At 47.0% G+C, this 15,050-nt stretch overlaps 1 protein-coding gene across 4 annotated transcripts in view; it reads right to left on the bottom strand.

The window, feature by feature from the left end:
- The window catches only part of LOC124966698 (carboxylesterase 1D-like), a 30,543-nt gene extending 15,493 nt beyond the window's left edge, over positions 1-15,050 (bottom strand). For 3 of the 4 annotated variants that reach the window (XM_047528273.1, XM_047528276.1, XM_047528275.1), the window contains exons 1-7: positions 14,919-15,050; positions 10,501-10,708; positions 7,983-8,127; positions 5,476-5,609; positions 3,081-3,234; positions 1,498-1,602; positions 717-821 (exon numbers count right to left, since the gene is read on the bottom strand). In XM_047528273.1, coding sequence (XP_047384229.1) covers positions 717-821; positions 1,498-1,602; positions 3,081-3,234; positions 5,476-5,609; positions 7,983-8,127; positions 10,501-10,708; positions 14,919-14,970 — 903 coding nt within the window. In that variant the 5' untranslated portion in view covers positions 14,971-15,050. The remainder of the gene's footprint in view (positions 1-716; positions 822-1,497; positions 1,603-3,080; positions 3,235-5,475; positions 5,610-7,982; positions 8,128-10,500; positions 10,709-14,918) is intronic. The other variant, XM_047528274.1, reaches the window with a different exon arrangement.

Genomic DNA, 15,050 nt, shown 5'->3' with positions numbered 1-15,050 from the left:
TGTATCCACTCTCTGATCTGCCACAATTAACTCACCTTGTGTGTGGCTGTGTTTCTCTTGGATAGCCCTTTGTGAGCAGAGGCTTTGTTCAATTTATGTCTGAATTTTCTGCCCTGACACCACCCTTCCTTATTCCTTGAATGGATAGATGGATGAATGGATGGAGGGATGGATGGATGGGTGGAGTTGGCCATTACTAGTACTATTGCTGAATTGGATGAATATGTGAATACACAATTGGTTACTAACAGACATTAACAAATGCATCATTGATTCTGGAGGGTTGAGTAACAAAGTTTAGATATATGTTGGATGACTGACTCATGAATGATGGAGAGATTGAAAATAGATGAATGAAAAATTATAGATGGATTGACCACTAGACTGATGAAAGGAAGTGAATGAATTGGATGGATAGAGGAAGGATGGAGGAATAGATGAGAGATGAATGAATGGATAGGAAAATGCTTATCTTAGAATCCTAATTAAGTCACAGTCTCCCAAAAATCTAGAGAACATGGCTACTAACATTAAAACTTAGGGTTTCTAAAACAACCAAGATAAATTGTGCCAACAACCTGAAAACGTGGAACTGAGTATCCCAGCCCCCAAATTCAAGAATGGCAGTTCTATGTGATAGTGTGATTCAGGAAGACTGAATCAATGAAATCTGGGATTAATACATAGGATGGGGGCTACTGAAATGAGGCACCTACCATTTTCATTGTAATCTCCAAGAGCTCTTCTTCTGTCTTCTGGCGCATACAGTGAACGATGATTGCTGATGTGGTGGCTTTACACCCAGCAGCAATAGCAATTTGCTGCACAGATCACAGGCAATAGGATAAGAGAAATGTCCTTTCTCTCTACTAATATAGAAAGAAGCCCTGTATCTCATGGACAGCTTCTGAGGGCAGCAGAAAACCCCCTAGACCACCAGGTGAGGGTGCTGGGTTGCAGAGTGTTACCTGTGTTACTGACTGGAACTGTAGCATGGACTAGCTTATCTCTGTTAAAATGATGCAGTGTTCATCCCCAGCACCATAAATAAATAATAAGTAAGCTGGGAACAATGTTCCCAAAGTTGAATTTAAGAGAGGCTCTTTGGAGTCATTATTAAGAGCTTTCAATTCCTTCTCCTCTCCTTACCAATTATTTGGTCTCCAGCAAGCCACTCGATCTACATGTGCCTTTTCCCCCCACATACAAGAGGGTAATGATTACACCTTTCTTAGAGGAAGGACTGAGATGTGTATCATGTTTCCCACTCACTAGAACCTGTGCAGAGGGACGGAGAACTAGGTAAAATTATTCTCTCATGTACACTTCAGAAAGTACGGCATAAGATTTAAGTGTGCATCCCCAGAAGAGCTTTTTGCCCAACTGTTCCCACTGCAGAGATCCCTTGAGGACCCCATCTGAATCCCACAAAAGGAAAGTCCCCCAGAGTTTGCAGGTGAGAGGAAATGCTATGGGAGCTGTCCAGGGCAGACCTACCTCAGCCACAGGCTTGATGTTCCTCATGACCAAGGCAGCAGAGAGGACCACTGCACTCTGTGAGATGGCCCTGTGGAAGAGGTTCTGGGCCAGGGGAGACAGCACCTGGCAGGGGAGTGGAGAGGAGGGGGTTGTGCTCATGGGCAGGTGGTCAGAATCCTGCTTTCAGGTCTTCTCAGCCTGCTCCTCTGCTCTGGCCAATCACCTGAAGAGTTTGGGGTCAGTGAACATGAAATCTGCCTCCCCTGTCCTGGTCTGTCCTAGCTACACCTTCTCCCTTGTCAAGGCCACAAATTACGTTGTGGGGTATCCATTACTCAGAATTATTTCTAAGAATTATGATTATAGAGGATCCTAAAATTTCTAGAAATATACATGTTGCTTATAATAGTAAAAATTTGAAACAACATAGATTCTAATATGAGATTAGATAATTTTCATTCTTACCATGAAGTATTCTACAATTATTAAGGATAATATTATGTAAGTTTGTTTAACATTTAGTAAAATATTAATGTTATGCTATGGTCTATCAGAAAGGTAATTATTTTTGTAAAAATTTACCCAGCACATACATAGATGACACACACACACAGAGAGAGAGAGAGAGAGAGAGAGAGAGAGAGACAGAGAGACAGAGAGACAGAGAGACAGAGAGAGAGAGAGATTGGATGATAGATCGATAGATAAAATTGTGGAAAAAAGACTAGAGAAGTTCATGTCCTTCGGTTAGGGCACTATGGATGACTTCTTCTGCTTTAAACTTTGGTGTATTTTTCCTTTTATTCCTTACTTTAAAAATATGAACATTTTCCTCTGTGTAGGCTATGAAACCCAAACGCTTCCAGAATAGAGTGACTAGGCCAACCTTCTGCTCAGCTCTGAGGTCTCGGAGGAATGACCATGGTCCAGTCATGTTCCATGAGTTCCCTCAGGATCTCCCAACCCTGTTTCCTACACCACTAACTAGGACACCTCACGCCCCAGGCTGTCTCTGTGACCACATCCGGTGTTCCTTCCATCACCGATTCCAACTTCCATCCCCGCTCTTTTCCTCCACCTCCCAGTCCAACTTGTCCCTCAGCCCCAGAGAAAGCACTCTCCTCTCTAGGCACAGGGAGCTAACACCACTGCAAATAAGGCCATGCTGGCTCTTGGGGACCATGTTCCCTCAAAGCATTGACCTGCCTGGGAGCTAAACAATAACTTCTTATCCAAACCAAGTCTTTGCCTCTTCTCATTATAACTTATGCCCACCCATACTTACCAAGAGAAGTGAGGTAACTTTAAAGTTAAAATGATAAGGTAGGAAGAAGAGAATGCAGTCCAATACGAGTAGGGGGAAGGTCATTGTTACAGGCTCTTGGAGATGCTTGTGGCCCCACCACATGATGTTGAACCCAGATGCCAAGAAGAGTTTATGCCTTGACACTCCACCATCTAATATGCTCACTGAGCAGAGCCAGTCCTGAATCCTAGTCTCGCAGGTAACCCTGCCTGTGGCTGAATTGACTGGTCTCCAGGAGGTCCCATCAGCAGCCTCTTCAAGCCTGGGGAGGACGCCTAGTACCAGGACCACTTACAAGAGCAGACACACTTTGACCTCCTGCTGACTCTCCAAAGATGGTCACAGAGTCTGGGTTCCCTCCAAAGTTGGCAATGTTGTCCTGGACCCAGCGCAGAGCAGCCACCTGGTCCAGGTGACCCCAGTTCCCCCGACTGTGCTCATCCCCTGTGCTGCAAGAGAACAGAGTGGGATGGAGACAAAGATGTCATGGTAAGGTTCTCAGGTTCAGAGTTGAACTGGGGCCCTCACTGAACCTTCCAGAACAAGGATGGACACTGCATCCTTGACACAGGAATCTTCTCCTGTCACTCCTTCCTGTACCGCTGTTCAGTGTGGGGTCTGCATTCATTCTTCTAGAAAGGGTGTACTCAGCACCAACACTGGACCAGGAGCTAGTGCACATCTGGGAAGAAAATAGGCAATACCTACAGCACCCAGATCGCACTAAGGGTGACAAGTAAACAGATGGAAAGAAAACATGGCAGTTAAGGAAAGTGATTTGAGGAGAATAAAACTGGGTAAAAGAAGAGGCAGGGGACCTTTGTCTCTGGAGCCCGCCATTTTTGCAATCCACTCTGAACTCCCCCTCCTCTATCTGAAGGCCTATGTTACTCTGCTGCATTATCTGTCACCCTTTGGCCTGTGGGTGCTAGAAGATCCATAATTAGAATACTAGGCACTCTGAAAGCCAGTAACTATAATTGCCTTTACAAATACTCCCGCTCCTCCTCAAAATGGTGTAAGCAAATTGATCAAAGCACTGTGGTACATTGAGTGGGTTCTTCTACAAGGAGGTATTCTCCTGGTTTAGGACATAGGATAATGGAAAAAGCATACTAAAGCATACTCCAGACCAACAGATGGGCAAACCTCAATATAAAAATAAAGACAAAACAGGAAAACAAGGAAACACACCACCTCCAAATGGTGATAACTCCCCCACTACTGAATCAGCAAAGATCAAAGTGGATGAAATCCTGGACTAGAATCGGAAATTTGAGAGTTAAAGTGATCAACAGACTAAAAGAAGATCTAAGGAATGAACTAACTGAGAAATTACAGGAGGTGAAAGACCATTTCAGTAAAGATTATGAGAAAGAACCAATGAGAAGTGTTGGATATCAAAGTCTCAATAAATCAAATACAAAAAGACTATGGTCAGAATATTCAGGAAATTGGTGCCCACATTCAGATACCAATCATAAGAACCACTGAGATGTGAGAGGATCCTGAGGCAAAAGTTGAGGATGTGGATAATTTTTTGTTGTTGTTGTTGTTCCCAGGGATTGAACCCAGCGCATTTAACTACGAGCAACATCCCCTGCCCTTTTTTAATATTTATGTTTTTATGTTTTATTTTGAGACAAGCTCTCACTGAGTTGCTTAGGACCTTGCTATGTTGCTTAGACTGGCTTTGAACTGGCGATCCTCCTGACTTAGCCTCCCCAGTCACTGAAATTGCAGGCAGTGCCATGGCACTTGAATGGATAAACATTTCAGTGAAATACTAGCAGAAAATTTCCAAATGTTGGAAATGGTATAGATATATTAATATAAGAAGTATTCAAAACCCCAAATAGAAAAGAAAAAAAAAACCCTCCCTGTGGCACATCATAATTAAAACATTGAACATGGAAAACAAAGAATAGCAAAGGCTTCAAGAGAAAAATGTCAGTTCACATTTAGATGTAAGTTCATCAGAACTGATTTCTCAACACAAACCCTAAAAGCCAGGAGGACTTGGAATACGGTATTCTGAGTCCTAAAAGAAAATAATGACCAACCAAAATTGCTATATCGATCACAGCTGTCCCTCAAGTATCTTTGCTTTGGTGGCTGCATGGTTTAGATGCAGTTTGTCTCCCGAGGGCTCCTGTGATGCAGTCCTGGTCTAGCATGTGGCGGTATCAAGAGGGGACAGAACCTGTAAAACGCCAGGTGAAGTGGAAGGCGAGTATGTCATTGGGGTGCCACCCCTGTAGGGGATTAAGGAAGAGCTCATGGAACACCGGTTAGTTGTAGAGAGAGGGAGCTGTTATGAAGACAGCAAGACTCCCCACCTGCACCCCTTAGCTTCCTCTCAACACGTGAACTCTTCTTCCTGCAGATGCCTTTCCTGAGAATGTTGTCCTGAGAAGAGCAAAGGTCAAGAAGATCATGTTCTCCCTGGAACTGCTGTTATCCTTACACCTGGACCATTTGACCAGCTGGACCTGAGCAAACGGTAGTCCTTGCCAGAGGCCCAACTGATGAACCTCCCCAATCTGGCAGTGAGCACAGTACATGCCTTTTCTTTCTAATTTGATTTATAACTTTTTTTTCTCTTTATCCAGCCTTGGGCAGATGGTTATGTCAGTTGGAATTAGGTCAATGAGGAGTGCACGTGCAGAGAGGAGAGTCCAGCGCCTTACCTGAAGAATCCCCACATGCCCAGGCGGTACTGGGTGGTCACCACCACTACGTTTTCATGGGCAGAGAGGGCCAGTCCATCATAAGTGGATGCCCCGCCTACCACCAGTCCACCTCCATGGATCCACACCATCACCTGGAGAAAACAGATGCAGCCAAACTACTTATAGACAGTAGAATAGAGAAGGATTCCTGAGGTTGAATGGTTCCCCTGCTGACATCTTGGCTGTGAATCAAGTTCACCTGTGCTTAGTAAGGTTCCTAAAGGCAGTGTGTCTCCTCCTCCACTCTCCCTGCTGGGGCCGAGGCCATCTTGCTGCTTGGGATGCCTGCCTTTCTCCACAGAATCATGTGCCACATCCTTCTAAGACCTGTAAAACTGAGAGCTTCATCACAGGAAGAGCAAAAGCCAAGGACACTGTGTTCCCCACGACACACCCATTGTCCTCACTCCAGGACCCTTCTACCAGCTGGAGATAAGCAAGGAGCAGCACCTGAACTTCAGCTGCACCTGCACTAACTCTAGTGAGGTCTTGAATTTCCTGGTGCAGGAAGGATGATCTCAGTGCCCTGTTGATGTCACTGCCTCATAGCCTCCTCTGCCTCTCTGAATGTCCAGAGGGTATCTGCCCCTCCTAAGCCCACCTAAGGTTTCCCTCCGCCAGGAAGTCTTCAATCCTTGGACTAACATCATCTGTGAACCCACTGTGTGCCAGGGGCTGTGAGAACACTTGAGCATGAGAATGTATGTTATCATTCGAAATGCATGGTTCTTGTTTGCAAAAGCTCACACAGCGGGGAAGAAATGGGAGTGGATCAAATAATTTGTAATAATACTGCTGATAAAAGCCAAGAACTTATAAACTATGCCCTGAGAATTCTTTTGAACATTAAACACAACTTATGTATTTTACAGGAAAGCAGAGCATCCACGGACCCAAGAGCTTGCAATTAATTAATAAGTGGCAGAAGTAAGATTGGACCCAGGCTGTCTGTCAACAGGGCCACGTGCTGAGCTGCCCGACTCCTGCAGCACACTGGACAGCACAGTGAGTCAGCCCTTAGGGCAGGAGGAAGGGCCCACTGCAGCTCTGATCCATGTTCCAGGAGGCTCGCCCTGCGCACTCAGAGAGCCCTGAGGTGCAGCCTGACCATCAGCATCAGACACTCACTCGGGATTCTTCCCACTAGAGGAAGCAGAGGCTGAGAGAAGTTGAGAACTTGCCCAAGACACTCAACCAGGCCAAGGCAGACCCAGGATCTAAGCCCAGACCCTGCAGTTCTAGGACCTGTGTCCACAGCTGGAGGGTCTCCTGCCTCCAGGCTCCTGGATCCCCTTTCTCCTGCACCTCTCATCCCTGCTTCCTCCAGGGAGGGACTAAGGCAGTGTCATCTGAGAGGAAGCTGAACCCAAGGGCAGGTCAGCAGAGACAGGCTGAAGAAGTGAGGATGTGTGCACCAGAGGGCAAGATCTGGAGGGCAGGGGCTGCTGGGAAAGACCTTAGGCTCCTGCTCTCCCTATTCCCAAAGGTCAGTTTTGCAAATGGCGTCACGAAGTGCCTAACAGCAGCACAAGGGGATGAGGAGGGGATTTTTCCTCACCTCATTGTATTTGACAAAGTAGAGGGCAGTGGTCTTGGACCACCTTCCAGCCCCAAGGTCACACCACCTTCCCAGCAACTGGCTAGTCTTCCAGGCTGTTCCTGAGTCCCCCCTCTTCTACCCTTCACACCGTATGGTCTCTTTTTCCACCAGGCCCTCTTCTTCCTGGTCCTGGCAGCCCACCCAAACTCTGACCTTCCCTCTGACCTTCCCTTTGTTAGGGAAATACTGACTCCTGGTCATCAGCCTGTGCCCAAAGCATTAGGCAGGGAGAGGGGCTACAGGAGCATTTCAGACATTTGGCCAAAGGCAAGGAAAATGTTTCTGAGATTGTCCTGGGCTCTACCTCCACACCTCTCTCTAGGGAGAGAGGACATGGACTTCAAGGGGACAGTGGAAGTGGTCACTGGTGGTGGGCTGCAGAAACATGACCCACGTGCTCCATTTCCTAGTCTGTGCTCAGGGACACTGGTCTAAAGATGAGATCTGAGCTCCTGTCCTGTCCCTTCCCCTATCTCAGTTTCTCTACCTACAAAAAAGGGTGAAATTGCTCTTTAAGTTCTTTTTTTCAGATCTAATATATTTGAAATTATGTCTTAGCTTCTCTGGGAATCAAAGTCTTAATCTAATAACTAAGAAGAATCTTTTTGTCCATCATTTATTGTGAAAGAACTTGAAAACGTTAAGATGTGCATTCTTGGTGTACAGCAACCTCTCTCAGGTGCTTGAGGTCACTAGTGGAACTAAGATAAGGAAGACAGGTATTTCCTGTGGTGTAAGGAACCCCTGGGCCCAGAGTCACTATGGCCCTGAGTGCCCTGCTCCAGGCTGCCTTCAGCCCCTTCCTTCTGCACAGCCACTTCCCTGATGCTGGGGCTCACAAGTCCTGGTGAGAGGCCACACTTACCGGCAGCCTGCTTCTCCCTGTCAGGGCTGCAGGAGTGTAAATATTCAGGTAAAGGCAGTCTTCAGAGAAGGTGAGGGGAATGTTCTCCTTTCTGAAGGTAAAGAGCTCGGAGAGCACCTGCCCCACCTCCACATCTTGGGAGCACCTGGGGAAGCAAAGAGGAGCTCTGAAGATCTGCCTGATGGAGGCTCAGGGTGTCCCTGGGGCAGACCTTGCTCTGGGAGTGTTAAGTCTCTCAATGGAGTTTTGTCATATGACTTGAGGTAGCCGAATGGGCAGCAGGCTCACTGAGGGACCTGCTGAGAAGCCCAGGACTCTCTAGATCTCCCTGGGACATGTAAGTGACAAGGACTTGGAATGTCTTCCCTTTCTGGATAATGAGGGATGGCCGAGGCCAAGGCAGGGAGGCTGCCCCTATGCTGATCTGCCCTGAGACATGACATTTCCTGCACTCCCAGGACAGGGCCATGTCTCTGCTGGGCTTTGTATGGTGGGCTGCTGCATACCGCCCACCTGGTAACTATGTCTAGTCTGTGGGACTTCCTTCAAACAGATTCTCAATGACAGACACTCAGCCGTGAGCAAGGTAGTGGTGCCATCAACATGAGACCACCCCAGAAGAACTGCATTCTAGTCCTGCCACTGATGTGCTGAGTCACATGGGTGAATTTCTTTCCTGCTCTGGGCTTTACTCTTCCAGGTGACAGTGACAGGAGTCTTGCCTGTGGATCCAGCAAGCCCGACATCCTAAGATTCTCTGGGGCCAGCTCTCCCATGAAATCGCTGTTGGCTACCCTGGCAAGAGGTCTCCAAAACCCAATACAGAATGGATCTGGTCAGGTTTGTTGAGCTCCCCCAGTTACCAAGCACTAATTTAAATTCTGATGTACTGACCCCTCCAAGCCTCGGATCATCCACAGGGCATGGGTTCTGTAATTATCTCCAATTTACAGATCCGAACACCAAGACAAAGAGGTTGGAGACCTTTTCAAAGGTCCCATACCCAGGAACATTCATGTTATACAGTGTTCATGTTTCCAAGTACCTTATCAACAATATTTCCCAATCTCAAAACCAGAAGCACAGGCATTACTGCCCTGGAATGCAGAAGGGTAGCTGAGGAATCAGGTGCCAGGAGGACACAGATGTCAATTAATAGAATTGGACCCAGGAAAGCTGCTTGCAGATTTCTATCCTGGGGAAGTTTTCCTAGACCACATATATCCAGGAATGTGTAGAATGATTTACCTTTAGCATAATTATGGTGTCAGTTATGATGCCAAGAACTTGTAAGCCACCTTAATGAACCCAAGTTAGACATTACATTTTTTTTTTTTTTTTTTTTTTTTTTTTTTTTTTTGGAATAGGGATTGACCCTAGGTTGCTTAGTTACTGAGCCACCTCCCAAGCCCTTTTGAAATAATCTTATTTGAGACAGGGTCTTGCTACGTTGCTGAGGCTGGCTTTGAATTTGCAGCCCTCCTACCTCAGCCTCTTGAGCGGTGCCTGAATACCAATTTCTTTTTAATACCTAATTCAATGTGTCTATTAAGTGTCAGATGGGGACATTAAATGGAAGAGAATAAAGTTGTCATACTGAACAATGAGCAAGGTGGTCACCCAAACCATCTGTCTGAATGATCCATTCCCAAGGAGGAGTGGGCAGCCGATGAAAATCTGGAAATGAGACTTCCAATATTGACAGCAGTGCTCCCAGGGCAGGAGAATTGCAGGTGATTTTTGCCCTCTTAATTTTGCTTCTCAGTTTTTCCTAACTTTTCTGCTTATCATGAAGTAAAAACAGTGAATGCCATTTTTTAAAGAAAGAAAGAACACAGCCAGAAGTGGGATCCTGGACATCAGAAGCACCTTGCCGAGGAGAGGAATAAGGGATGGAATGACACCTGTAGGTGTCAGAAGTGCTCTGGGGTGGCCACGAGCCTCACTGGAAGCTTGGGCTTCTGTGCCCAGGTGGCAGGGTGACTGGACACCACACTTGCTCTGCCCGGGAAGAAGTCTATAGACACACCTGGAGTTGAGATGAGGTCAAGTCACACGTCCAAGGCACCCCACACAGAGGACTCCATCCAGTACACTCTGGAAGCCCATCAAGGTGCATGTGCACACACAAAGGAAGGAAGATCTCCCTTCCTCCATCTCCTGCTCAACTGACTCTCCCCCAAGGCACTCATCATATTCCAAGAAGTCACATGATTCATGGATGACCTTATATATTGTTAATTAAGTCTCTCATCCTTGATGAAGCCCCACATAGGCAGAGATCTTTGTTTTGTTCACTAATGGACTCTAAGAACCCACAACATGCCTGGGATGCAATAGATGGTCAAGAACCATGTGTAGAATGAAGGGCTCTAGACATCCCTGAGAGGTCCGGGCTGTCTCAGGGCTCCGCCGTGTTCTCGAGCATTCCAGAAGAAGGCAGAGCCAAGCAGAGGACGGCCTCCACCCCTTCCTGCAGCACTGGGAGACCACCCCCGAGACAGGCCACCCCACTTACATAGGAGGGTAGGAGGTGGTGTTCTTCACGGAGCTCCAGGGCTCTGCAGGCTGCGGCGGAGCAAACCTCAGGGATCCCAGAGGGGGCTTGGCAAAAGGGACCCCCAGGAAAACGGCCACAGGCTGCTCAGATCCTTCCAGGCTGACGTACTTCCCCAGGACTTTGCCGTACACAGTGTCCACCACGGGTGGCGAGGACGGGTGTCCTGCTGGAAATGGGCAGCAAAAGTGGACATTAGAGTGGAAAGGCTAGTCCTGGTCCCAGGTGGGTTTTGCCACTCTCTAGGCAAAATAAGTGCCCCCAAACCTCTAGACATCAGATCCTTTTTAAGTAAACTAGGGATGAGGAAAGTGTCCTACCTCACTGAAAGCTCTGATAGAAGAGGTCAATTGGAATTGAGATACAAATGCATCCGGCCAGATGACAATGATAAAAGGAGAACTTCTGGGAATGAACACAGCCTTCGTTTCCCTCATAGAAGATTCTGGAAACATGTACCCACTAGGATCCTGGTGCAGAGCTGCATGCTGGTTGAGGGGATGGACGCAAGTCGGCCCTGTTCTCAGGAGGGCTGACCTTCTGGGGAGAAGAGCTCCAGACATACTTGACCTGATGCTGGGAAGAAAGAGGCCATGTCCTGCTCGGGGGCCCAGGGAGGGGCTACAGGCAAGAGAAGAGGGAGTAATGTCTTCTGCTCATGTGGAGCTGGGATTTGCAGAGGGGAGAAGAGAATGAGGAAGATGGAATGGGGGAATAAAGGAGAAATAAGAGAAAATGTCGAGGATTGACGATAAGAAAGCACAGCCCTGGCTGAGAAAGGGTATGTGGTCCTTGACTACCAGGACACAGAGTCCCTAAGGAGTAGAAGACAATTCTGGAATGAGCAGGTGCATGTCAGTAAGGGCCTTGGATGTTAGGTTCAGGGATTTTGGATTTTATTCACTGGACAAATTAACAGGCAGGAACATTCTAGATTAAATAACACAATGAGTTTCTAAAACATGCTCAGGTAGCTCTAAGTAGGGGCCATTAGGAAGGAGGTAGACTGGGCATCAGGTTCCTGTCTGCTCCATTCCCTCCACTCTTGTGGAGGAGACAAGTGCTCCTCATCTCCCTGCAGCTTCTCACCTGACCTGGTTCCACCTGCTGTGGGAACAGAGGGAGCTAACCTGTGGCAGGTGGATTTCAGACACTCGACCATGGCCACCCCTGGAGTCCTCTCCTGTCTGGCCTCAATGACCTCAGGTTCTCAGAGCACCCATCACGGGACACGGTTACTACCCTCCTGTCCTCCACAATGCTCCTCTTTGCATAAAGTCAATTTCTCCACATTCTCCTCAAAGTGTGTGAACAGGAAAGAAAAGATTTGTTCTAGCAAAAGAATATCAAATGTCTTAGAAACCAATTTATGAAATAATATCCATGTCGCAAGGCACCAATAACCAGTTCCATAGTGTGAACAGAGAGGTTGTTTTTTGTTCTTGTGGTTAATTATTACAAATAACACCAGGATGAACATGGAAATATGGTTCCCAAATTACAGTGTTTTGATTTATGATGGAAAAATCATTGACGCAGACCAGAGACGCCCACCCAAAGACCCTTACCAATATTAAGCAGAACCCCCCACTATATTTGGGACAAATAAGTTCCTCTTCTTGTCAGAAAGATTTTTTCACAGAACATGAGGAAAAGCTTCTGCAGAGGGCATTGTGGTTGATGGTTTCTAGTTTTTGTAAATGCCAGGTTTGCAGAAAGAAAAAAAAACTTGTAAAACTTCTGTCTACTCTAAAAAATAGAACAAAAACCACTTGTCATGTAAACCTTCAAATCCCTCAAAGAACTTCCAGATTCTTCATCCAGAGAACTTTTTAGATAGAGACCCTCTGGACCCTGCAGCCAATGAACCTGCTTCCTGAACATTTCTTGAGTGTCCAGTCTTATCTGTCCCACATCGTCATAAGACACTGAGATCACCAGGCATAAACCCACTGTTAATGCAGGACTACATGAAGATCAAGAAGAGCAACCCAAACCACTGTAATCGCCTACAGAAACCAGGTTACAAAACATGTCCTTGTTTTCTGTTATTAAGGGTTAACCTTAACCCTTGTTTTAGTTGGGCATATGGTTAATCATTACCAATGGCCCAAGTTGTGCTTCCAGCTTGTGCATTGAGATGTCCATGGGTGCAGGCAGTACAGGTTCCTTACTTCTTGGTGCATGCCTGGAATTCTGCACAGAAGATAGATCCCTTTTTTATAATTAGAAAACAATTATGAAGAAATATGGAGATGTATATGAAAAGTATTGAGGAGGCTTGGGAGCTGAGCAGATTATGGGGGCAGTGGAATGGAAAGAACAATGAAGAGCAGGAGTGTGATTCTGGCTCCGTGTAGGGCAGGGTCAGTGGAGAAGTCAGGGGATATCCTGGCAAGAGGCCACAGGACCAGGGCCCCTCCAGCCTGGAAGACAGTCAATGAAGGGGCAGGGAATCGTTCCTCTGAAGGTGAGGGTACATACCATGGATGCATGTGACCACACTGCAGGGACCAGGGAGAGAGGAGAGCAGGAGCTGAGAAGGAAGCACAAAGGCAGCTTCAGCTCAGATTGGGAGTACCCTCCAGAGAGGTGGCAGGAGGAGAGAAGAGCCTCAGGAGCCCAGGGAGGAGAGGAAAAGGGGCTGAGCAGGTGCTGAGTGTTGAAAGGACATGGAGGAGGATGAAGGCTGAGCAAAAATCACTGTGTGTGGCCTGTAATAGCTCACTGATGACCTTCAACCCCAATGAAGTGGGTAGAAGACAAAATTTCCAGGTTGGAAAGATGGGCAGATGGGGTGGGAAGCATACAAGATGCTAACAATAGCAGGTACGTCTTCTGTCATGTGGAATGTGCATATATTAAGCTCTTTCTGTGTACCAGATGTGTATTCCAGCTCCTTTACATTATTGCTCAAAAAAGCTTCACCAGATAAGTGTTACAATGCCTGCTGATCAGATGAGCAAACAGGATTTGCAAGTGGCTTGTATGCACTTCCTAAAGATGGAAATGTGATGATATCTCTAGAGACAAAAAACAGGGGTCAAATGGTCCATTGGAACTTGGATCCATTCTTACCTTACACTACCTTACACTTGGTTCCAGGCCTCCTACAGGATAACCCAGGACCAGCCAGTGTGAATTCTAAATCCCAGGTATGTGGGGGCTGTTTGACTACTGCTCTGGGGCACTTCTTCTGAAATTAAGATCCAGATGTAGACCAGTGCATGATTTACCAGGTAAACTTTGGAGAGGACATTTCATTCTGAGTCTCACTATTCTGTCCATAAAATGGCACAGTGATATGCTGAGATCTTTCCCTATAACCCTGTCATTTTTGCTCCCTGAGTCTAAAGTTCTCCTCTCTGATGACTTGACAATCCTGGAGGAATGTCTCCTGCAGAGTGCAGCTAATCCAGAACTCACACCCAACCCACCTGCTACATGTGGTTCTCAAACTTCAGGCCAGTGTTCGCCTGCCCTAAATACCCAGAGCCAGGTACCAGCCACCCAGTGACAGCTCCTGTGACCCAAAGTCCCACAAATCAATCACAACCAGGCAACCCTTCACCTGCTTACCACGCCTCACCATTTCTGTCTAGGGGAAACCATGACCAAAGCCCTTGCCCACAGCCCCACTCTCCCTCTGCCTCCTGACTGACCTTGGTGGGTCCTCTTGTGTCCTCTTCCACTACAGTTGTGTGCTCAACTTCCTAGGATCTGTGAGTAAGACACTGTCTTTCCATGGCCAAGGGCTCCTCACCTTAATTTACCAATCATCAAATTTCCTAATAATTCACTTCATTTAAAATCATCCCCTTACTAACAAGTCCCTTCTGTACCCCTTCTAAATGTGGCACCATTCCAAGTACTTTAGAAAGAACCACTCATTTTATCCACACTACAGCCTGATGAAGTGCGGACTCTTTCATCCCTAAGAGATGGGTAACACAGGCACAGCAAAAGTAAGGTGCCTTGCCCAAGGATGCCCAGCTCAGAAGGGCTCAGCTGGTCTTCAGACCTGCACTTGGCTCTTGAGATGGGTCTTGTAATATGGTGCTGGCCACCCTCTGTCATCTGCCCAGATCTAGCCTTAATATAAAGGAAAAAATAGTCCATGCTTTGAACTCCATTTTTGTGAGTCTTGAGATTGTCTCAGTCAGCTCCTGAGCCTGGTGACTGCAGCTGAGGTCTCAGCATATTTATCCTCGCTGCACTGTCTGAACTGGATACTCCAAGTCCAATGCTAAGTCCAGAGTGGGAGAACCACTGCAGAAATAGACCTGCATGCCTGTGCCCTGGACATAACTCCACCCAACTTGACCCGGAGAAGGGTTTCCAAATGTGCCCCGTGATGGATGCATTTCAGAAGGACTCACCCCAAGCAGTGCAAGCAGAGAGAGAGGCCAAGACCACAGAATAGAGCCACATCCTGGATGGGCAGCATCTGCGGGACAATGAAGACTCTGTGCTGCTCAGAGGCAAGGCACAGGTCCTGCTCCAGAACTGAA

This window comes from Sciurus carolinensis, chromosome 16, assembly GCF_902686445.1.
Source record: "Sciurus carolinensis chromosome 16, mSciCar1.2, whole genome shotgun sequence".
NCBI lineage: Eukaryota > Metazoa > Chordata > Mammalia > Rodentia > Sciuridae > Sciurus > Sciurus carolinensis.
This window is presented reverse-complemented; position numbering and strand designations above follow the sequence as displayed.